At 40.5% G+C, this 24,353-nt stretch overlaps 1 protein-coding gene across 3 annotated transcripts in view; it reads right to left on the reverse strand.

Annotated features, from left to right (window-relative positions):
• TMCC1 (transmembrane and coiled-coil domain family 1) overlaps positions 1-11,505 on the reverse strand; it is a 157,061-nt gene extending 145,556 nt beyond the window's left edge. Inside the window, exons 1-4 of one of the 3 annotated variants that reach the window (XM_042453213.1) lie at positions 11,218-11,505; positions 2,391-2,447; positions 2,044-2,199; positions 114-827 (exon numbers count right to left, since the gene is read on the reverse strand). In XM_042453213.1, coding sequence (XP_042309147.1) covers positions 114-662 — 549 coding nt within the window. In that variant the 5' untranslated portion in view covers positions 663-827; positions 2,044-2,199; positions 2,391-2,447; positions 11,218-11,505. The remainder of the gene's footprint in view (positions 1-113; positions 828-2,043; positions 2,200-2,390; positions 2,448-11,217) is intronic. The other 2 variants (XM_042453212.1, XM_042453214.1) reach the window with 2 other exon arrangements.
• Between the last annotated feature and the right edge of the window lie 12,848 nt (positions 11,506-24,353).

Raw genomic sequence — 24,353 nt, forward strand, 5'->3', positions numbered from 1 at the left:
ATGTATTCCTTTAGTCAGGTGCAAGACTTTTACTTTTCAGGGTTTTGTTTTGTTTTTTAGAACCTCTTAAGTCTCTGACAGTAGAAACATACTCTGTAATAAACAGAACTCACCCGTTCCACTGATGCAACCTCTTCACCAGCTAGGCAGACAGGAGATGCCATCTCCAGTACTGACAAATTAGTTGGGGCATCAGTAGTTGACGAAGATCTGGGCCGCCCTGAATGAATATCCTGGATGGACCTTCTGTTGATCTGGGGGCTTCCCTTTGGAGGATCTGATTTGCCCCGTCTGCTATGGAGGCTTGTTCCTCTCTTCATTTTAGGTGGCACTCTGATTTGTTGGAGAACTCTGTTTAGTGCTGTAGGGTGAGTAGAGACACCATCAATTTCACCACAGGTGCTTTGGTTTTCCAGTTCCACTTCTGGCTCCATATCAACCTGAACTTGTTGAACATCATGAGGAGACACTGAGGACCTCCTACGCTGATGCTGGAAGAGATGCTTCAAGCCTTGGCCAAGCACATTGATGTTCTCCAAGGCATTGTGGGTAATTTTTGACAGCTTTTGCTCTGATTCATGCTGCCTTTTAATCTCTGGATCTTGAGATTTGCCTCCAATGTCAGGGTCATCATAGAATTGTTCACCACCAGAAGGCTCCATCAGATGACACCCAACGAGTTTGTTTGCCAAGTCAAACACAGATGTACTGTGTCTTTTAAAATTTTTGTTTTTGCTAAAAAATGCCAAGATTGTCAGTCAACTAAGTGTGGTATTGCTTCAAGTGTGAATACACATGCAGCTGTGCCACGCTGGTCTCATGCTTATCTAATGTTAAAACAAAACAGAAACTTAAAATTACATCATTTCATGCACATAAGGATAATCCATATGAAAACATGCAATTAGTTTACCTTGCTTTCATTTTTTTACAATGGAGATTAAGCACATTTCTGTTATAGGCAGAACACAAACCTTATGAACAGGTTTTTTAAAAAAATATGGAAAGATAGTATAATATAGATGAAAGAGAGATTTTAAAAATGACTGCAAGCATAGAACCAATGTTATATTAAGACAAGACAACCCATCCCAGCTGCTATATTGGAAGCCACGGAAAATTTGGTCAATGTTTTATTAAATATAATCTCAAACTACAAATAAGCATTGTACCTCATTATTTTAGATAGAGCACCCTTTACCACAGTATTCAAGGAAAAGTAATGCAACCTATTAGATCTATTACTTTCAATTAAATACTCATTATTACAAACATGGTAATCAAATGCAAAATATTTTGACTATAGGCAGGGAGCAAATGAGATAGTAAGAGCTGAAAGATTTATACATCACAACAATGTTGTTTAATGTCTAGAAGAGCTTTTGGTTTTAAAGTCAAAGAACAAAATAGTAATCGCAGCTCAAGTACCTCGCTTCAGATATGAGGACTAGTTAAGCAGCTACAACTGTATCATACTACAAAAATGTAAGTGGAAAAGTAGGCAAGGAAATCCAAAGCAATATAAAGAGAAAACATTGAACAAGGGAACAATAAGTGGTGAAAGATTTACATGCTTGATGTGGTTATTATCACATGCAAAAGCTGTGTATGGTAAAGCAGGTCAAACTAATGACATTCTCAGTCTTGGCATAAGCAGCAGTTTCATGACACATCCATCAAAATTTGGTATGTACTGTATAGAAAAACATTCAACAGAACTAGGTAAGAATTATTATTAAACTCAAGGAACCTGTAGAACTGTGTATCTTGGATCTAGTGGGGAGGGAAGACCCATGTTTTGACAGTGCTAATACCCCGAAGAGAAACCATTCAAACAGAATGCTCAAGCTTATGGGAAACAAAACCAGAACATTTCAGGTATTAGGTCTCTATATTCCTAATAATAAATATTACCAATTGAAGAACTCTAGTTAAGAACAAAGTCTACAGGTTTAATACAAGGACAATTTTTACAGAGACAAATTTATAAGTTTGTTTTAGTAAACCATCAGGTCTATTTAGCTTAGATGACATAAATCTAACCTTGCACTAGCAGGAATCCACTAGCACAGAAACTTCTGTCTCTCTACTTCCCACCCCACAAGTTCTCCATGGCACCCAAAAATCTTCTCCACTTCTCCAGAGCAGGTTTTAGGGACATATGGGAAAGAAAGAATGAGCAATCACTCCCCCAGAAACCTGTAAATATAAATAATTTTTTTAAAAAAAATCAAACAGATTGAGACAGTTATATCAACAAGACGACGTTGGATGTTCAGTCTGCATATAACTTGTTAGCAAACATTACTCCACAATCTTTTCTGTTAGGATACTGTTTATGAAACTTTCAACAAAGCTACAAGACACCACTTAAAACAGAAGGTACTTACCTCCACTATTTATTCTTAAATATAACCAGCTGGTGAGGCTCCTCTGTCAAGCAGCAGCTTGGGAAGAAAAAACAGACAGATCTTAGAATAAAATCAAGATAAAAGCAATGCATTATCTGAAATGCTTTGGACCAGCACTGTTTTGAATTTTGGAATACCTGTATTTCCATATATGTATCTTGGAAATGGGACCCAGGTGTAAATCCAAAATTCATTTAAGTTTTATACACCTTATACACATGGTCTGAAGGTAATTTTATACAATTTTTAAAATAATTTTGTGTATGAAATGAAGTGTGTGGACACTGAACCATCAGAAAGTAAAAGTGTGACTATCTCAGCCACCCAGTCAGAAAGAAAAGGTGTCACTATCTCAGCCATCCATGCAAAAATCTTTTTTTTTTTAACTTTTTTGGAGACCTAAACTGTATTCCCCACATTATGACTGGCCTGTTCCAGGAGGCAGACTGGAGTCTGACTTCAGTCTTTGAGAACATCAGAGGCAATGCATACGAGTAGGCTTCCTCCCTCCATCAATGGGAGAAAATAAAATGACATTTTCATTCTTTAATTTAAAAAATGGAATGCATTTTATTACAAAAAGTACATGAAATTAAGATTATATTGTAGCTGTACGTGCACTGTAATATTTATGAGCAGAGCAGTGAAGATTTTTTTTACCAAAACCTAGTTGACAACATTAACTACCATATATACTCAACTATAAGTCAATCTCATGTGTAATACAAGGGCAAGGTTTGGGGGCCAAAATTATGGATTTTGATATGACCCATGGATAAGTCAAGGGTAAAGCTTAGGGGAATGTAACAAAGAGTCTAAAGGATGAAGCAATGGAAAACAATGCCAAAGAATTTACAAAATTCCAGCAGACATAACTGTTTGTGCTCACTCTAAAGGCTGAACAGAGAGAACAGAGGAAGTCAGCGCTTCCAGGAAAGTTTACACTCTTTGCCTTTCACCATGGGATGGTTCTTTTTTAAAATAATAGTTAAAGTATAGTACATATATTGACCCATGGATAAGTCAACTTACGTTTGAGTTAATTTTTTTACTAAAATTTCTAGACTTATACATGAGTATATACAATACATCTTTATTCCATCTTTCTCTAAAGACTCTGATGTGACACAGTTAATACTGCTGAGCTAGGAAATCTCCAGTCCAAGTCTGGCTTTGCCATTCATCCATTAAGTGAACCAATGTTTGCTCCACACAGTTGTTGTAAAGATTATAGTGATGACACATGAATCGCTTTGCTTATTAGGTCAAATGCAATCTAAGATCACCAGGAGTTTCATGACTGAGAAGGAGATTTAATTTTTGTTTGTTACAAGGAAACCCAACACTTAAACCACTGAACAGAAAATCTAGATTTCCCATATATATGTATGTGCTTTCTATAAATAATCAAGATACCACCTCTCTCTGCAAACACTTTGCTACACACAACAGACAATGCCCATACATTCCTTTAGCTCCTTATTACTAGTTATTCCACTGGAAATACTACAATGATGTGTTACATGCAACAGCATTTCTTCTTCTATAGAGAAAAAGCAGAGCTTCTATCTGGATTGAAAAAGTAGAAAGGTCCAGAGATAAATGTATGCACTACAGTAACTCTATGCTGGGAAAGACTTATCTAATAAAGGAGATTTAACACTATGAATAGTTCAGCTGATGCTTGAATGAGAAAAAAAAAGTTCACTTTGTCCCTATCTATTAAGGCCTGTTCAAACCATATAGAAGAGACTGTATGCCCAAGCTTCACAGGTTTGTTAATTGCCAACACCTCTATTAGTGAAAGATGTGGCTAAGGGAGTGAGCTCGTAGAGGCAGGCAAAGAGCAGGAGATACTATCACACAAAGCGATCAGTGATGGTGTGCAGTGGTTTTAAAGAACCCTAAAAGAAGCTCCATGCACCCTCATTTCCACCATGGTCCTAAAAGCTGATGCCCCTCCTGCCACCCTCTTACTATTCAGTAGATCTTTCCACTGCCCCCTGGGGGGTATACTACTCACTTTGGGAATCATTGAACTACAGCATCCAAGTCAGAGTCAGCTTGCTAGTAAACAGGGAGATTGCTTAGCTCGCCTCAAAAGAAAGAGATACAGCCACTGCCTTGGCCACTTCTCCATTCCAGAGATCAGCCAATACTTGTCCTGATCTAGTCAATCCTTTCAGGTAGCCTCTAAAAGGTTCAAAATGTTTTTGTTTACTTATACAAGGCTTACCCTACTTGGCTGCCTCATTTCACAAGTGTACATTAGCACATTGAGATTAGCTATGCAGAAAAAGTTGTAGCATAAGCTACAGACTTGATCTGCTTCTTCACACATCTAAGAAAAGCTTATACTACAACTTCTTCTACACAACACTTATCTGCACTGCAGAAATAATGCAGTTTGGAGCAATGCTATGGAATTCTGGGACTGGTAGTTCTGTGAAATATTTAGTCTTCTCTGTCAGAAAGCTGTGGTATCACAACAAATTACAAATCCCAGAATTCCATGGGATGGAGCCATGGCAGCTAAAGTGGTGTCAAACTGCATTATTGCTGCAGGACAGAGGAGGCCGAAGTTAGTCTTAAAGGTGCTATAAGATCTCCTTGCATACTGATATTCCAAACACATCTATGTCTCTGAACACATACACATGTTTGTGCGTGCCTAGTTTCCTACTGAAAAACTTACTTCTTCAAGTAAGAGATCATTAATTGAAAAGTTCACCGAAGATATCTTTCTACAGCACGAAAAAAGATCCATGTTGGAAATGGGAGGGGGGAATCTCTCAGGAGCAATCACTGAGTACAATATCAATAATTTGTTTTTATGCACGGAGAAAATGGCCATAATTAGAAACCGAACAGTAGATATCTAAGGCTTGTAATTTGCAAAGAGGTAACATTAATAACCCTTTAACCTTTACAGATGTGTCTGATACCAGCTGGTTTTGCCACCGAAGCAAAATGACTCCCAATGATAAACAAGTTCACAAATTATCTCTATAGCAAAATATGAAGGAAAAATGAACCAAGACTAGGTAAGAGTCAGCAATTTTTAGAAATGGTCCAAACAATATTCTTTGCTTTCCTTCTTGAACCCCAGTACAGCAGAGTTAGCAAAGTATCAAGTATCCATGTCACTTAACCAGGGAATATCTTGAGTTCACATTCTTCATTTGCTTCCAACTATATATTTGATAAGGTCAAAAGTGACAGTAGTTAGTGTGTCGTCGTTGCAAGAGCATTCCAAATAGCTTTCTAAAACTATTTTACAGAAAAAGCAATGCTTTTGACACAGAAGAACAGGACAACTGTTAGTGAACATTTTAAATATAAAATGCAGGTATTCTAATGACATCTGTTTTTAGTTTTGCATAAGCACTGTGGACTGATTTTTTTTTACTTTTTCCAGAATCAGCTTAGCCAGAAAAAACATGTCTCAAGCTCTATTATCTTGCTGTTTCAGAGCCCTTACCAATAATAATGTAAGCAGAAGTTTGAGTCCAATCCTTCACTAACTGTGAAGCAGTGTGGTCAAGCATTTTAGAAAGGAGCTCTGTGCCCAAAATCTAGTGTCGTAATCTATTTGGGATTTCAAACACTAATGTCAGTCTTTCTCACATCTTATTTCTTCCAAATGGTATTTTGTTGGTTTGATCTTAGCATGCTAACACAATTTTTTTAAAATTACTATGCATATATTTAGTATTGATAAAGCTACATGAAAAAAGATTTCACCTCAACATTCGGAGGAACTTCCTGACAGTAAGGGCTGTTTGACAGTGGAACAAACTCCCTCGGAGTGTAGTGGAGTCTCCTCTTTGGAGGTCTTTAAGCAGAGGCTGGATGGCCATCTGTTGGGTATGCTTTGATTGAGATTTCCTGCATGGAAGGGGATGTACTGGATGCCCCTTGTGGTCTCTTCCAACTCTATGATTCAAATGCAAAAGCAATTTGAAATTCTGTGTGTGTGTGTGTGTGTGTGTGTGTGTGTATGCCTTCTAGTCATCTATCAACTTATGGTCACCCATGAATTTCCTAGGATTTTCTTAGCCAAGGAATACTGAAGTGATTTTCAGGTTGGAAGTTTGAGGCTCCCATCGCTAGTTCCAGCTTCTGCCAATCTAGCAGTTCAAAAGCATGCAAATGGCAAGTAGATAAATAGGTACCATTCCAGTGGAAAGGTAAACAGCGTTCTGTGCAATCATGCTGGCCACATGATCACAGAGTAGTCTCTGATGCTGGCTTTTCTAAAACTAAAGGAGATGAGTACCACCCCGTATGGTTGGACACAAATTGAGAGCCTTGTTAATGGGAAATACCTTTACCTTTTTTATTCTTTAATAGTCTTTATTTATACTTTTGTGATGGTCTTTTATGTAAAGATTCCGATACATGAAATGCAAATGTATACACTTTATTGATACAGACATGAAAATGCTTTTGCTGACATTTCTACAGGAACGAAAGGATAGGGCATCCCTCAGTTAACCCTAACATACTTTTGTTCAGAATAAGGGCTGTCTCACATGAGGCAGTAATCACAATTGAAGCAGGATAATCACATCTTTGGCTAGGGCTTATCACATGACATGGACCATCTTTCTATTGTTCTCTCAGTGGGAGACCATTTCTTTTCATTAACACAAAAATCTGTTAATAACATCCTTTCCTGCTACTGTTCTGCTACCATTTGCAGTGGGATAATTCAATTCCATTTTAATGCTGATTTTGAGTTGTCAGTGGGCAGGCTTTAGGTGTAGCTTAACTTTGCTAGCTTCCCCCCACTCCACCTCCTTTTGCAGCCAACTATCCCAACTGTGGAACCTCACTTACACATAGACTCACAAAGGCCTGAAAATGGAAGTGGGATAGTCTTACCATTGCAGGGAAAGCATTTTATTTCATTATCCTTGATCTGCTGCTCTTGTTGCTAAGCTTCAGATTTGATTAATCAACTCTAACCCAAATCAGAAAACTGGCCTCCATACACACAAAAGGCCTTTAAATGTAAGACTGTTTTCATTTCATTTTACATGGGGGGACACCTGTGTGTGTGTGTGTGTGTGTGTGTGTGTGTGCATATGTGTGCCATGAACTAAAAAGGAGGGGGGGTAAGGATTATGTCTTGGAGGAGGCAGCAGGTGGGCAATCCCAAATGATGTGTGTGATAAACTGCTAGCATGAACAAAGGTTGCAATGCCAAAAAGGTTCCAAATGTGTGACAGAAAAGAGGGGAATCCTGATTGTATATTGTTTTTGAAAACAACACTATTTTTGCTGAAGAGCCTGGTGTGACAAAGCCTTAAGTCCATTATCCACTACACTTCAATATCCCAGTTGCTAAACAGGCAAGACGCCACCTGCCACATAAGAGAAACTAAGTATGTTTATATTTACAGAAAGCTGCAGCATTTTTAAAAAAAATATTTAGGAATGTCAATGCTAAGTTCAAGTGAGGTCAGTTTAAACTCTATTATGCAAGCACCAGGACTGCAATGCTTCATTGCACATGTGCATATTCAACTAATTTCATCTCCAGTGTTCTTTACGTTTTAGCTATTTGTATTTAGAAACAACCACATGTCATTAAGCATTTTGCACTCTATCTGAGGGAAGAAATGCTGTCATATCACATTCATATTTTCACACCAGTCTTCTTTCACTGTCCTAGTCTTTGCTATGTAAAGGAATGCAAATTCTCCAAAGGAAAAGAAAACAATTGCATGTATAGAACTTCTGCTATCCATATATTTAGAACTCTCCCTCTTAATGGGAAAAGCAGAGATGCAAGAACAGAACTACCATAAGAATTCAAGCATTAACATTTTAAATGTGATTGAAGAATACATTCTGGAAGCTCTGACCAAACGTTAAGACATATTTTCTAAAAACATCCAAAGTTACAACTTGCATTTTTGTTTTAAGTAGGAAAAGTGCCCAACCTGAATATGAGTTTTTCCCCTTCCCTATATTTACATAGATGTAATCAGGTTTGTGGACAGGCTTCAAAGTAAGCTTTATTAATGCATTTCCTTATACAGGAACAAATACTTCTTCTATGACCACCACAACGTTTTGCTTGACTAAATCAAGACAGAGTGACTCAGAGGGCGATTAGCAGTTATGTGAACACTGGGCTTTTGAATTAATAATGCAATATATACCAGCTCTTGTTCTCTCTCTCTTACTTAGGTACATGAACACACACACACACGCCTAAGGAGGGATGCTACTGTCGTTTACATCAATATTCATAATCTAGATCCACTCAAGGAGAGATCATGGGTATTTCCTAGAAGTCATGTTTTTGTCCTGGCACCATTTACATATTACAATACCCATATACCATTGATACTTCAAAAGCAGTTGAAGTACTTTTTTGCTTTTTTTCCTGTATCTAAAGTTGTAACAGGACAACTACCATCGTAACTGAAAAATTCAGCCATTCTAGTTTTCATAAATATCCCAAGCACTGCAGAAACGTCCCATATAGCTCAATCCTACATATATTTACAAGGAATTTATTCCCATGGGACAGAAGCCATTTGGAATACATATCATTACAAATAATATTATCCTGCTTCATGGATCAAACCAATAGCCAATGATGCAGCCTAGCATCCTATTTCTGACACTGGCCAACAAGATTTTATTCTTCCTCCAGGCTGCTGATATCCTGTGTCAGGCTGCTCTTAAAACTGGAGGCAGAGTAGTGCCAGTATAACTTAATAAATAGTTAGTGACAGAATTAATGGAGACTTCAATTTTCTAGCCTCCTGTGTCTTCTGTCAGTTTCACAGAATTTTCTACCTTTTGGATATTTTGAAAAATATTTTCTGTTCCTACTTTCCCACAGAATGAACATGTCTATAAAAGCCTAAAAGAGTACTAAAGGTCCCTGCCACATGAGTTCCTTGTATGGCAAGGGGTTGGACTGGATGGCCTTTGTGGTCTCTTCCAACTTTATGATTCCATGAAGTAAAAGGCTTTTGTTAATTTCAGTTTAGAGATAGGGGACCGTGCCCAAGCAAGCACCAAGAAGGTCATTATTTTGTTTTTTACCTGCATTAACTGTTGTTGCTTTAAAATACACGCAGAGACACACATACATGGATGCAAACGACAGTAAAAGACATTCCACCTCAGCATAAGAAAGACCTTCTTTTTAAACAGAGGCCTCATGGCTACCTGTCAGGAGTGCTTTGATGGTGTCTTCCTGCCTGGCAGGGACTTGGACTGGATGGCCCCTTAAACTAGGAGGCCTTTTAGAACCATTGGACAGTTACCATTAACCAAGATGTAACTACGTTGAGCACAAAAAGATCCCAACTTTCAGTACTGGAATAACACTGCTTTCTTGAAAGCAAACCATTTCCTTCAGAAGTAACCAAGTATGTCACCTCCAAATAACACCACATGAACTGTTAAAAGCTGTCTTCCAGCTTAACATTTGGTAATAATTTTTAAATGCTTCTCAGACCAGAGTACATTACAATTCCAGAAGGTACTTAACTTGTTTTGCTAAGCTTTATTTACATGTTTATTTAATAACTAGCTGAACTGTACCCAGCTCTGCCCAGGGCTATAAGACACATCCCAAAAGGGGTGGCTTCCCCCCCTGCCCCGTTTTTACTGGACTCTAAGCAAGTAAATAAAAGGCTGTATTCAGCGGCAACTAGAAGTACTCTACTGTGAAATCATGAGCCATCTAGCTCTATGTCCCAATGAGTTATGGCTGCCACAAAGATACCAGCATTCTCTTTTCTCAATGAAATCAGCTCCCCCAGAGTCAACCATCCACAGCTTGGAAATATTGAGAGTCATATCCCCCAAGCAAACCTTGACTTTGACATTTCATATAAGGGTCACCATTTTACTACATCACTGTATGTAAAGCGACTTGAACATGTATGGATTTGGGGGGGGGGGCTTGAGCCAAAACTCAGCAGATACTAAGGGCCCACTGTGTCCGTTGTTCAATATTTTTATTTATTGATGATAATGTTATTGAGAATCCATGTGTTACATTTATGTCTTACTATTTTAAATTATTTATTTTTCTGAGAGGAAAGTGAGAATGAAAAGGGACAGACATTTTAACAGCTAAGCGATCGTTCTTCTCTTGAGCAGGACTGGAGCTGAAGAACAATCTGCACATAGAGAGATCATATATGTATACAGACACATACACACATAAGGGGTGTGTGTGTATAGTCTGTATATTTAAAGAGAGAGGGGAGCATGTAGGGAGATCAGGCATCACCTTTGAGACTCACTGAAAGGAAGAAGTCAGCAGCAGGAGCTTCCCTAGGCTAAAGTCTACTTCCTCAGATGCATTTGGTGGAGTGGGAATGCATCAAGATGCATCTGAGGAAGCAGACTGAAGCCTATGAAAGCTCATGCCAATGTCTTTCTTTCAGTCCGTCTCAAAGGTGCTGCAAGATCGCTCTAAATCATCGTCATCATCATCATCATCCCAAATGCATCTGAGGAAGTAGACTGATGCCTAGGGAAGCTCCTGCTCCCGACTTTTCTCTTTCAGTCACTCTCAAAGGTGCTGCAAGATCTCTCTCCCTAGATACTGGTTCTACAGACTAACACACGGTTTGGCTCCACATTAACTCTTTTTCTGGCTCAAGGCGATGGAATTCTGGGAGTTGTAGTTTGTCGTGGGGACCAGAGCTTCGCTCCGCTCTTGGCGCCACAACAAACTACAACTCCCAGAATTCCATCGCCTTGAGCCAGGAAAAGAGCCAAAGCGGGGCTGCGGTGGGCCCTGGAGGCAGCGGCCACTTACCTGCAGTGGGAGACCGAGGAGGCGACGCCCCAGCGACTCCTGGGGCGGGGCTGGCGGCCGTGGCGGCGGCGGTGGCGGCGGCAACTGTTCCTCCATCCCGAGGCATCGCCGCCGCCACCATCGGCTCCGCCGCGCTCTTGCTGTTGCGCAAGCGAAGAGGAGGCCGCGCGCGCGGACATAGACACAAACCGACTCCAGCTCGCTCGCTCGCGCGCCCTCTGACGTCACCGCCAGCCCTCTTCTCCTCCTCTTTCTGCCTGCCGCCCTCGGAGGGCTTAGCTCCGCCCACACCCAACCAACGGCCGTCAACGCGACTGCGGAGGAAAAAGGGTGGGCGGGGCCTGAATAGGCTCCTCCTCCTCCTGTTCTACCCTCCCTTCTGGCTCCTCCTCCTACTTGCAGAGGTTTTGGGTGTCAGTAGAGGTGGGGAGAAAGAGTTCGATTGCAAGCGCGCATGCGCAAGAGCTCATCCCTCTTTTCTCCTCCCCCGGTTGCCAAGCAACAACAGCAGGCGCACGTGCTGCCCTCGGTTCTTTTTGCGAGTGAACCGTTGCTTTCGCGAAGGAGAGCGCATGCGCGCACAGTTTGAGGTCGCTTTAACTAACTGCCCCGGCTCGATGCGAGGGAATTCTGGGAACTGTAGTTTTTTTGTGAGACAGACGTTGAGCCTTCTCTGTCAGAGAGCTTTGCTGCGACAATAAACTACCAATTCCCAGTATGCCAGGGCAGATAGAGCAGTGTCAAACTGGATTATTTCTGCAGTGTGTTCTGGAGCACAGCCTCCTTTTGTTCACTCTGGGGCCCAAAGGCCACCTCTGTCTCCTCCCTTTTCCCTGCTTGGTTTCAAACGTATTTTAAAAATCCAGTCCCAAATTTGCTGGAAATGGTTGCTGCTGCTGCTGTTATTATTACTGCGCTATTCGCACTTCAGTTTCTCCCATTCTTTCATTATGCTTTTAATTATTATGATGATATTTATTTATATCCCACCCTTCTCCCAAAGCTGGGACTCAGGGTGGGTTACAACATTAAAAAACACACACCATACAGTTAAAAAGGTACAAAAACATTATACTAAAATAGAATTAAAATGCTACAATGATTTTTAACCCAGCTCCAGACACCGTGGTATTGAGGCTCAGTGATGTGTTCATGGGTGGGTGAGAGCATGATCGGAAGAGAATTCATTTGAGATGTGGTGCAGGAGAAGAGTGCTGAGGTTACCATGGACAGCCAAGAAGTCAAACAAATGGGTCCTAAAGCAGATCAAACCAGAAATCTCTCGAGAAGCCAAGATGACTAGACTGAGGCTGTCGTACTTTGGCCACATCATGAGGAGGCACGACTCACTGGAAAAAACAATAATGCTAGGAAAGGTGGAGGGAAGCAGAAAGAGAGGAAGGCCACGTGTGTCAGACTTCAGCAAACTCAGCCAAGCAAAACATTAAAACCCCAAAATCCACCCAACTCTATTCAGCTCCAAAACTACCATCCTCCTCCAACTCCCATAGCTTCCAAACGTCCGGCAAGAGGCCCTGCTCCCAGGCAGCGCCACCGCTGCCGCCTTCTCACCTCATGGCCCTGAACAGCCCCTTATGCCTCTCTCTCAGCCGTGAGAGAGGCTTCTGGAGAGGTGGCTCTAGGCGCCCCACCCCACACACACCGCCCCACTGCTGGGCCTGCCTTGAGGGCAAAGGGAAGGAGAAGGAGAAGAAGCCTCTGCTGCCCACGGAGACGGGTGCCCCGCAGAAGGAGGATGAGGAGGAGAGGCCTCGGTCGCCTCAGAGGAGGACTGACACCTAGGCACCACAAAATGGAGGGCCTTCCAGGGTAAACATGGAGGATGTCGCCAAAGAAGAAGCTCTAGAGTCTAGAGTCCAATGGTCTTAGGCGACCCTTGTGAAAGGGAACCCCCCAAAGGGGTCCCAATACACAAGTTGGGAACAGCTGCCCTATGCCAACTAGCTATCTGCTTACCCAAAAGCCACAGCAAATATTAGCCTACCCATCAGCCCCAATCAAGCCAGCATATAACATAATTCATCATTAGAAAAGAAAGAAAGAAAACATCCACAAGACCATTCCCCCATCTATTGACCACATACCACGAACTGACAGAATCCATGCTAGATGGATGGATTCTATTAAGGAGGCCATGGGTATGTCTTTGGAGGAATAAAGCAGAGCAGTGGAGGACAGGGGTCTTGGAGATGTCTCATCCAGAGGATCACCATGAGTTGGGATCAACTCAAGGGCAGTTAACAACAGCAGCAATTCAAGTCTTTTACTCAAGTCACCAGTCTCCATTTTCAAGTCTCAAAATGTCCAGTAACAAAGGGAGGATAACAATCCATCTTCAAGTCTCAAGTCCTTGCAAGATCATTTCACCTCAAGTCTGGAAACCAACTTTAACAGAAAAAAAAAAAGAGAGATGGGGGATAGAGAGGAATGGAGCTTCAGTAACTAGAAAATCAAGGTGATGCGCATATAGATTGGTTTAAAAAAATTCTCAGGAACAGCAAATGCATTGGACGATGATGGGCTTATGGCAGAAAGAGCCTTCCAAAGCTTTTGAAAAGTTTTAGAAGCTTTTCTTCCTATGTGTGCTGAGTAGACCTCTGGCCCATTGCCTAATGCATTTGTTGTTCCTGGATGAAGCTAGGCCAGCAAGTCAGTCACTAAAAATATACAAGTCTCAAGTCGAGTCAGCGCATCATTTATTGTCAAGTCAAGTCAATTGAAGCAACTTGAGTCCAAGTCACTCGACTTGTGTCTACATCACTGGTATTAAGTCCCTGATCCTAAAGATTGATCTTAAAGGTGGTTCAACAAGGTTTTTGGCAGACCTGTTTCTGCTATAATGGACATGTCTCTAATAGCTTCTATCCCTCCTCAAGCCACTTCATTCAGATGCAGAACAGTTTTCCCCTTGTACAGTGCGCCCGCGCCATATGCAGCTTCCAGCTTATACTGAAGCCGCACTGTAATAAAATGAATGGTGCAGACTGGGTTGGTGCACAAGTCAGTATGGACCAGAATTGATGTAAAAGACAGTGGAATATGTCATAGGCACTTAAATACAATATGTAAGAGCTGAAACCCACCCAGTATTACATTTTTATTAATACATTTGTGCACAGGCATCATCTGACACAAAGAAAATGGGCCAAAGCACAAGATTCTCAGCACTGAAGATTCTGTATTCAGCCATATGTAGTTAAATTAACTATATGTAAGCCGCTCTGAGAGCCTTTCTGTCTGAAGAGTGGGGTATAAATACAGTAAATAAATAAAATAAATAGGGCTGACGATGCACTTCAGAGACCAAGTTTATTTGTTGCAGACTGTAAAGGATATTCTGTAAAAATGGACCAAATCAACTTTTCCAATTCACAAATCAAATTAGAACAAATGGTACTGATGCAGCAAAACATGCTACGTCCACAGAAACTATATACTGTAAAAAGATCAGAAAACACTTGGAAAAACAAAAATTTTGATTTCTTTTTATTCCATTTATTCAGCAATGAAGCTGGTTGAGTTTCTCAAATCCTAATCAGACATTGTCCTATTATGGTTCATCTAACACACCGATTCCAAAACTTTGGTCTTCCGGGAGTTTTGGGCTTCCAGAAGCTTCAGCCAGTTTGGATAACAGTCATGGATTCTGGGAGCTGAAGTCCAAAACATCTGAAGGAACAGCATTCAATAGATTAAGAGGGGAATGTACTTCAATTTAATTTTAAGTGTTTTAACATTACACAACACTCATTTGTAAAGCACTTCCAGAGTAGAGCTTGCCTTGAAAAGTTTACTTTTTGGACTATACTTCCCAGAATCCCCTAGCTAGTATGGCCAATGCTAGTTTTAGCTGAATGGTTGTGAGCTGTAGTAAAAAACCAACAAAAAACAAACCAACAAACATATTTTCAAAGTGTTATTAGTACCTCTGCCAAGCTCACCCCAGCATGTAGTACAGTATATTGGACTCAAAGTCTCCAGTAACAAGGACAGGGAAATTACTGATCTATTTCTGCATATTGGTATTTAGACCAATAGATAGATAGATAGATCATGTATTGCTGTTCAGTTATTACTTCAGTTGGCACCTCTGTCTGCAAGCTGTCTATCTATACATACGTACAAACAAACACACAAAGTCTTATCTGATGCAATTTCCAGAGGAGATAGCTCTTATATGATACAGAGCCTGTGATGGATCAAATCTCTCATGGAAGCCGAGATATAGTTCAAAATGCTGGGATATGACTATGATTTGTTAAGTCTCCAGACAGACTAAATTAGGGTAGGAATTATGGACCCCTCTGACAAATTTCCTTGATTATGTTATTTGGTGACAAACATCAATGAGCTTAACATTAGGTATAGCCTAAATTATGGCCCACAGAAAGGAAAGGTCAATAGAGAATACTAGTCAGTTTGATCATTGGATTTCAGAATGCTATACTGGTACAAAATAAACTGAAAACAATTCAAAATTAAAACAATAAGTTAGTTTAGATAACATAAAAAAATTAAACAATACAAATGACCAGCCATCTTGCTTCTACATTTTGCACTAGCTGTATGTAGCTTCAAAGTCATCTTCAAGGGCAGCCCCATGTACAGTGCATAATCATCTCAAGTAGTGGTTTGAGCATTCAAATATAAATCTGGAGTCCAATGTTCAAATCCCCCCATAGCCATGAAACCCACTGGTTGACCTTGGGCAAGTCATATGCTCTCAGCCTTAGAGGATGGCAAAAGCAAACCCCCTCTGAACAAATCTTGCCAAGAAATCCCCATGATAGGGTTGCGTTAAGGTTGCCATAAGTCGGAAATGACTTGAAGGCACAGAACAGCAACCAAAACTCTGAGAAACTAAAAAGCATCTTTGACATTTCCCCATATAATGTCTTTATTTTCCTCTTCCCTGTTTATTCTCACTAATTACCTGAAGAAGTGCTACATTTTGTTAATTGTTCTGGGAGAAAGTGCAAGTTATGATTTTACATTTAGCAGGAAAAGGAGTTGGGTTGAAGTAGCTTTCTTGAATCTTGTCTGATAACCAACATTTCTTCTACACTTTGCTCTTGCAGGGGCAAAGGAAAGAAGTCTAGATCCTTCCAGACATCTCATGCGATCTGGAAGACTTATCACCCATCTAATGATCCATGCCACTCTAAGAATGAGGGAGACAGGGAATGGCCTTCATACTGTCTACAAATTCCACATTTCTCTTGCAATGCTCTTAATACTATATATCTGACTTGAGTAGAGTACGTAGGAGAGTAAAACATATTCATTAACACAATCAGACAACATCAAAGACATACTTTGTAAAAAAAAAAGTCTCAACCTAGTGGAAATATCACATCAGAGTTTTCAGCTGAGCTTGTGATATTTATCCAATGTGACTGGTCTAGTGTATTTTTAGAAGACTGCACCCCTTTGAGGGGAAGCCGATTTGATACAGAAGAAGAATGCCCTTCATCCACTTGTCTCATACAATTAGTGTTATCAACAGTAGGAAAGGATGAATGGTGCATCATTTCAAAGTTAAAGCCATTCCTTCAATCAAGCTTATTCCTTTATCAGTGTAAATCACAGGTCCATATGCATTGCTTGAATTGATATATGATCAGAGCTTCTATAATGTACTCTTTAATGCTCTGTACATAATATAGTAAAAGTGTTGCTTGATTTGAAGTAACTGCTTTTCAGAATAGCTGTGGGCTGGCTTTTATTGTTGTTATTTTTAAGAAATGCCCTCCTGAGGTCCAGACTAGAGGTCTATCCAGTCCAGCACCCAGCACAATTAGAGGCATCTGGGTTTCCTATAAGGGCTGCTGCTTATTTGGGTCTGCCCAATGGCCCTGCCAAGAACTGTGTATGTTTTGATGTAACCTTTAAGAATTATTGGTTGGCCCAATGGGTGAAGAAAGGGCTGTGCCTGCTGGGTGGGGAGAATGACAACGGGAGCAAGAAGCGGAGAGGAGTTGTGTTTGCCAGAGATAAGAATTAGAACCTTGTCACTTTCAGTTAGGTAATATAATTTGAATGGATGGATATAGAAGGGTAAATTCAATTCAGTTAGCTTTATATTATTTGTGAATTCGGAAGCTTTCATGGCTGGCATCCATAGTTTGCTGTGGGTTTTTCAGGCTATGTGGCCATGTTTTAGAAAGGTTTATTCCTGACGTTTCACCAGCATCTGTGGCTGGCATCTTCAGAGAATGTTGAAGATGCCAGCCACCGATGCTGGCAAAACGTCCGAAATAAACTCTTCTAGAACATGGCCACATAGCCCGAAAAACTCACAACAAACTATTTATATTATTTGTTTGTAACTAATTTTTGTTGCTTTTTAGATCAGTACTTTGAAGTAATATCTGAACAGCACAATTTAAGTCTTGTGCTGGTGTTTTGTGAGGTGAATGGAAAACTGGGAGGCTGGAGTCAGTATAAAGTATGTTGCATTGTTGCTGTTTAATTTAAAACATGATTTACATTTGCAAACTGTCTAAAACTTTGTGATTGTCTTGGCTGTGTTCACATTTTTTCCCTGGGTCTTCACATAGTTAGTGATGATAAGTCTCCTTCTACTTGCCTTAAGTGGTAGTTTATGATATTTTTCTAGTGAACGAAAAAGAAACTTAGCTGGTCAGTTCAATCCATGAGTAAAATCAAAACAGTTGGATAGGAGGAAGGTTGCTGCATTTCTTTAAAGCAAAAAGAAAAGCCACCTGTTCTTGTTTTGCACTTTAGAAGAAGTGAAGAGTGTACATTTATGGAAAATGTACAGGTTTCTTAGCAATCATTAACAATGGGAAATCTGCTGATTTTTCTCTCCCATACTGCCACTTGAAGGCACAGCATGTTGGCCTTTGAAGAGGATAACAATGCAAAATACAAGTGATACATGTAATTAAGAGAAGTCTACCTACTTAATGTTGATCAAAACTGAGATTCTGATCTATTCTTAACAATTCTAATTCAACAGTGGGAATTATGCAGACTGGCCTACAGCTCCAAGCAGCTCTGACCAGCATAGCCAATAGGGAGGAATGCTGAGAGTAGCAGTTCAATCATAGAATCCTAGAGTTGGAAGAGACCACAAAGGCCATCCAATCCAACCCCCTGCCATGCAGGAAATCTCAATCAAAGCATCCTGGACAGATGGCCATCCAGCTTCTGTTTAAAGACCTCTAAGGAGGGGGACTCCACTACACTCCGAGGGAGTGTGTTCCACTGTCAAACAGCCCTTACTCTCAGGAAGTTCCTCCTAATGTTGAGGTGGAATCTCTTTTCCTGGAGCTTGCATCCATTGCTCTGGGTCCTAGTCTCTGGAGCAGTGGAAAACAAGCTAGCTCCCTCCTCAATGTGACATCCCTTCCAGTATTTAAACAGGGCTATCATATCACCTCTTAACCTTCTCTTCTCTAGGCTAAACATCGCCAGCTCCCTAAGGTGTTCCTCATAAGACATGGTTTCCTGACCCTCCACCATTTTAGTTGCCCTCCTTTGGACATGCTCCAATTTCTCTACATCCTTTTTGAACTGTGGTGCCCAGAACTGGACACAGTATTCCAGGTGGGGCCTGACCAGAGCAGAATACAGTGGCACTATTACTTCCCTTGATCTAGACGCTATACTTCTATTGATGCAGCCTAAAATCACATTGGCCTTGTTAGCTGCCGCATCGCACTGTTGACTCGTGTTCAATTTGTGGTCTATTTGGACTCCTAGATCCCTTTCACACGTAGTCTCATTCAGCCAGGTGTCACCCATCCTATATCTGTGCATTTCATTTTTCCGCTCTGTCTTGAAATTCATTTTGTTGAAATTCATTTTGTTAGCTTTGACCCAGCTTTCTAGTCTATTCAGGTCATTTTGAATTTTGATCCTGTCCTCTGGGGTATTAGCTATTCCTCCTAGTTTAGTGTCATCTGCAAATCTGATAAGTATACCCCCAATTCTGTCATCCAAGTCATTGATAAAGATGTTGAATAGCACTGGGCCCAGGACAGAGCCCTGTGGGACCCCATTGGTCACTTCTCTCCAAGATGAAAAGGAGTCATTGTTGAGCACCCTTTAGGTTCGGCCAGTCAACAAATTACAAATCCATGTAACAGTTACTTTGTCTAGCACACATTTCACTAGCTTGTTTGCAAGTATGTCATAGGGAACCCTGTCAAAGGCCTTACTGAAATCAAGATATACTATATCCACAGCCTTTCCTTCAATGATATCTAGGGTTGCCATAACCCCCCTGGGGGCGTGACAAACCCGATTTTTGGCCCTTTGGCACGGTCACGGCACGGTTTGGCTCTTAGCCCCGGGTTGAGCTGGTTGCCGCCACCGCCATTGCTGCTGCGGCTGCTGCTGCAGCCTTTTCGCTGCCTGCCTGGCTTTGCCCTGTCCCTGCGTGGGCTGAGCAGGAGCTCCTGCCCTTCAGGGTGGCTGGCCAATGGCTGGACAGCCCTCCCCTGCTGCAGGAGCCTGTGACTGCTAGCAGGAGGCAGGGCTGTTTCAGCTCCACTCTCCCCATTGGCCAGCCAGCCTCAAGAGGAGGAGCGTCTCCTCTTTGGTCCCTCGCGTGGGCCGAGGGCAGAAAAGAGCCTTGCCGACAAGCCATTTTTCTTCCTTTCCTTTTCCTTCCCCTATTTTTTCTTCTCTTCTTCTTCCTTTTCTTCCTCCTCCTCTTTATTTTCTTCCCCTCCTTCTCTTCTTTCTCTTCCCCCTCCTCTTCTTCTTTTTCTTCCCCTTTTTTCTTTTCTTCCCCTCTTCCCTTTCCTTTTTCTCCTCTGCTGCTGCTGCTGCTGCTGTTGTGGTTATGGTTGCTGTTGTGTGCCCAACTCCTTTCTGACTAATGGCAACCCTGCCTAGCCTCCCTTCGCTAGCCCCTCTTTCTCTAATGCCCTTATTTAATCCCTTCTATCTAAACCTCTCTCTATTTACCCCTCCTAAGCCCCTCTCCTCTTCTTCTCAAGGATCCAGGGCTTCTCAGGGCTTTGCCCCCCATGCAAAAAGAAAAAGACTGACCCACAAATCCCCCTTATAGTAAGTGGAGATACACTGTACCTGGGGGAAAAGAGGGGGTTGCAGGGAGCAAGGAGAAGGAGGAAGGGGACGCCTAAGAAGGCTTGGAACATATAGTTTGCCGGCTCAAGGGGCTGCCTGTCTACCTTGGCTCAAATGCTGAGGATGCCTGGACTTGTGCTTCTGTGTGTGTTTTGGAATTGGGGGGGGAGGATGGCCAGAAAGGGAAGTACATTTCTGCCATCTGTCGAAATAATGCCAAATGTCCTCCATTTTGAGCATGCCTAAGAAACATGAGTTTATATCAATACTTTTTTAAAATCATTATTTTTTCCGCGTGTCCTCCATTTAAAAAATATGTCCTACATTTGGGGCTAAATTTTGTCCTACATTGTCCTACATCCCCCCCCCCCATTTTTCCCGGTTTGGAGGTTGACAGTTATGGCAACCCTAATGATATCTGGCATGTCATATAATTTTCACCCCTGCTTTTGAGGCTGAAATCCTACTAATATTTATTATGGCAAGGATTACAGCCCCCAAACACAGGGTTTGTTTGTTCTAAAACTGTTGCTGCTGTTGTTTCCAACTTATGGGGTTTTCTTGGCAAGTTATTCAGAGGGGGTTTGCTATTGCCTTCCTCTGAGGGTGAAAGAGTGTGATTTGCTCAAGGTCACTTAGTGGGTTTAACCTGACCAAGCAGGTATTTCAACCCTGGACTAGTCCAACCCAGAGTCCTAGTCCAATGCTCCAAACCACTACACCAGGCTGGGTTTTTAAAAATTGTAGTGCATGCATTTTGAAGATAAATATTTAAATGAGAGAAATATCTCTTAGAATTGTAGAGCATGCATTTTCAAGGGAAACATTCCATTTCAGGAACATGCAGCAAACATGCCAGCATAGCAGATGGTAATGGCAACCTTTATGCAAGAACTATTGATAACATTTGCACGGTTTATTGGGAAGGGGGTGAAAAACCAACCAACTCATTACTGAGAAGAACATATGCGCTCATAACTTGATTGATGTTTTTTGTTTGTTTTGTTTTTCTTTTCTTTTTACTGAAAATGTATAATTGCCATCAGGGTAAGAACTAAAGAAAGCATCCAAGCACTGATTTAGCTTCCACAAAAGGAAGACATTACTGCTAAAGAATGGTTTCTCACATAGAAGTCAAAGGAATGGGCATGTTCAACAGTACCCTAGCATAGATTTAAGTGTTATAACCACAGTGTGTTGTGCAGTACAATAACTCTGCCAGTTGCAAAGGAACAGGTCAATCTACTAATCCAAGCAGGCAGTACCAGTCACACAATATAGCTGCCAGTGGTTTTCTGCACTGGTGGTTTAATCTTAATTATATAGGTTTCTTTTTAATTCAACAGTCTCATTCTTCACAGCTAATTAGCTTTCTGTAATAACCAGAATGTATTTTCTAAGAGTTTTTTGTTGAAAATACTTACAACTGTCTTCTAAAATATTCTGCACTTACTCCAGAAAGAGAACAAAAGAAAATACTGATTGCTGGTAAAATTAATCACACACAACCCTAAGACAAAGATTTAAGGAACTAAGTATAACCTTAATCTGAATATCTATCTATTCAAAAAATTATTTCATGCTTATGCATCATTAGTTGTACTAAAAGAGCTTGCTAACTGTCAATTCATGATATTTATAAATGTATGACTAGGCATAGATTCCTTTAAGTCTTTTAAATTGGAACACACAACTTCACAGGATCCAAAGCCAAGTACAGTATTTTGACTTTGGGAGCCACCCAGAACTACATAGACTGGAAAAAGGTCAAAAAATCTATCTGTCTATCAATGTGGGAATGGTGAGAAACAATCTTATTCCTTCTTCTTCTCTTCTTCTTCTTCCTTTCTTTCCTGGGATTGAAAAATCTGGTCTCAAGATCACACTTTGCCCAACCCCGTTTCAATTACCGGTAATCCAGTGCAATAATTGAAAGGGTGCATGGGGTATGTTGCTGAGTAAACTGTCACACTAATGCAATAGCTTACAGTTATAATATGGTTTCTTAGGCTGTGCAAAGACTCGCACAGGGAAAGTTTAAACGTGAGATAAATCAGAAGAACCAGCAAAATCTTCCTCTCTATCCTACACATGCTTATGAAGATACAAATCTTGGTTTTTCCCCAGTGGAGCTTACTTCCACTTACTTCCACCATCTCATATACAGATGCTTGGGAAAGTCTTATTTGATTCTGTGGGAGTTGTCTCTGAATAAATATTTGTATATTTGAGGCTTTGGGCTGCCTACATCACCTGACTGACATTAGCAGAACCATAAGACTTCTAAAGGCAGAAGTGCTCTTTCTGACCACTGATGGCTTCTCGTCTTGCAGGACAATCCTGTGGGTAGAAAAGGGGCAGTCTTTGCTGATTTCACCCTCCTCCTGCAATTTTTTATGGCCCCTAAAATTTACTCTACGCGTTATGTCGGATCCTTTGGAGCAGCCAGACCCCATTAAAATTGGTGGCACTGATGATGACGACAATGATCTGGCCTATGACCATGATACCCTCAGAATGTTCCCATGTTCCTATTTAGGGTGAAATGTTAAAATTCTATAAAAGAAGAGTGATTGCACCACACCATGCATCACATTGGGAAGGTGTTTTTAAATTACACCAAAGCTTTCTTTTCTGGCCATTAATCACTATAGAAACCATCACCGGGTAACAATTTGGATAAAGCAGCTCTGTCATACATATATAGCTGAAGGAGGTGGTGGTGGTGACTCAGATGCAGTTTGCTTCCTAAGGTATTTGAGCAGAACTGGCGATAATTCAGGAGTTTCTTATTACACCACTGTTGCCAGTTCTAAATATCACATTCAGAGCACATGCTATTCCCAACTACAGGGATGCTGTGTTCTGTATGATTTTCAGTCACTAAAAGATCTACATATTTGGATTATTCTAGCAGCCAACCCACCCAGTAAACACAGTGAAGGCAAAGAGAAATCCGGTTTCATGCATTTATTGGAGATCCCTACTGTTTCTGCTGGTGCCAAAAAAAAACCCCACATATTTAAAATGGTTTTAGATAATGGTACTGTTATGCACTGAAATCTTCCCCCAGATTTCGAAACAGTTACTTCCCAATACTATAGTACTGATACAGCAGAAATTCTGTTTAAATTCAATAGGATTTATTACAAGTCAACATGCCGCTGTTTGCAAGCATATCTCTCAGTACCAAAGTCAGGCAAGCTAGAATAAATAAAAAGCTTAATATTATTTTTTAACAAAAAGCAATGTGAATTAAAAATATAATAGTCAATTAACTATGTATACAGAGTAGTCACCAGTTATTCTCCTGCTTTTCCACTGTCTGATCTATACCTTGTAAGTATAATCACTTAAATTTTATTTATTTATTTACTTACTTATTTAATTTGTGTGCTGCCTTTCTCCAGGAAGGGACCTGAGGTGGCTCACAGACAAAAAGAAATGTTGAAAACATCACAATAAAATTCAAAACAATTAAAATAATTTTAAAACATTATAAAATTACATTAAAAATTACATAAATAGCCAGGTGCAAATCCCTTACAATTGTAATGAGTGTTTGCTCTGGCAAATAGATCCTGGTTCTGATACTACTGGTGTTAAATAAATTAAATGTAAATCTGTGAACAGGTCATTTTACAAAGGACATCTATAAATGCAACATGTTTATATATGTGTGTGTATATATACAAAACAGATGTTTAAAAATTATGGAGCATTATAGAACTATGGTAACAAAAGTGTTCTTATATTCAAAAAGAAGAAGATAACTAATTAAACTTTACACCAAAATTCTATGTGAATATTTTAAAGAATAGGTTTAAACACTCCTTAAGAACATAACAACAGAATAAACAATAGAATGCTCCTTAGGACCATAATGATAGAATAAAATACAAGAATGAACAACAAAAACATGTACAGTATAGGATTGTGTTGTAAGGCTAAAGTTCTGCTTATTAAATGGCATTGATATAATGGGATTTACACCCAAAAATATGAACAGGGCAAACAAAATCCCAGAGCTACAGAACAGCCCCCAAGTATCT

The sequence above is a fragment of the Sceloporus undulatus genome, chromosome 2 (genome assembly GCF_019175285.1).
Source record: "Sceloporus undulatus isolate JIND9_A2432 ecotype Alabama chromosome 2, SceUnd_v1.1, whole genome shotgun sequence".
NCBI lineage: Eukaryota > Metazoa > Chordata > Lepidosauria > Squamata > Phrynosomatidae > Sceloporus > Sceloporus undulatus.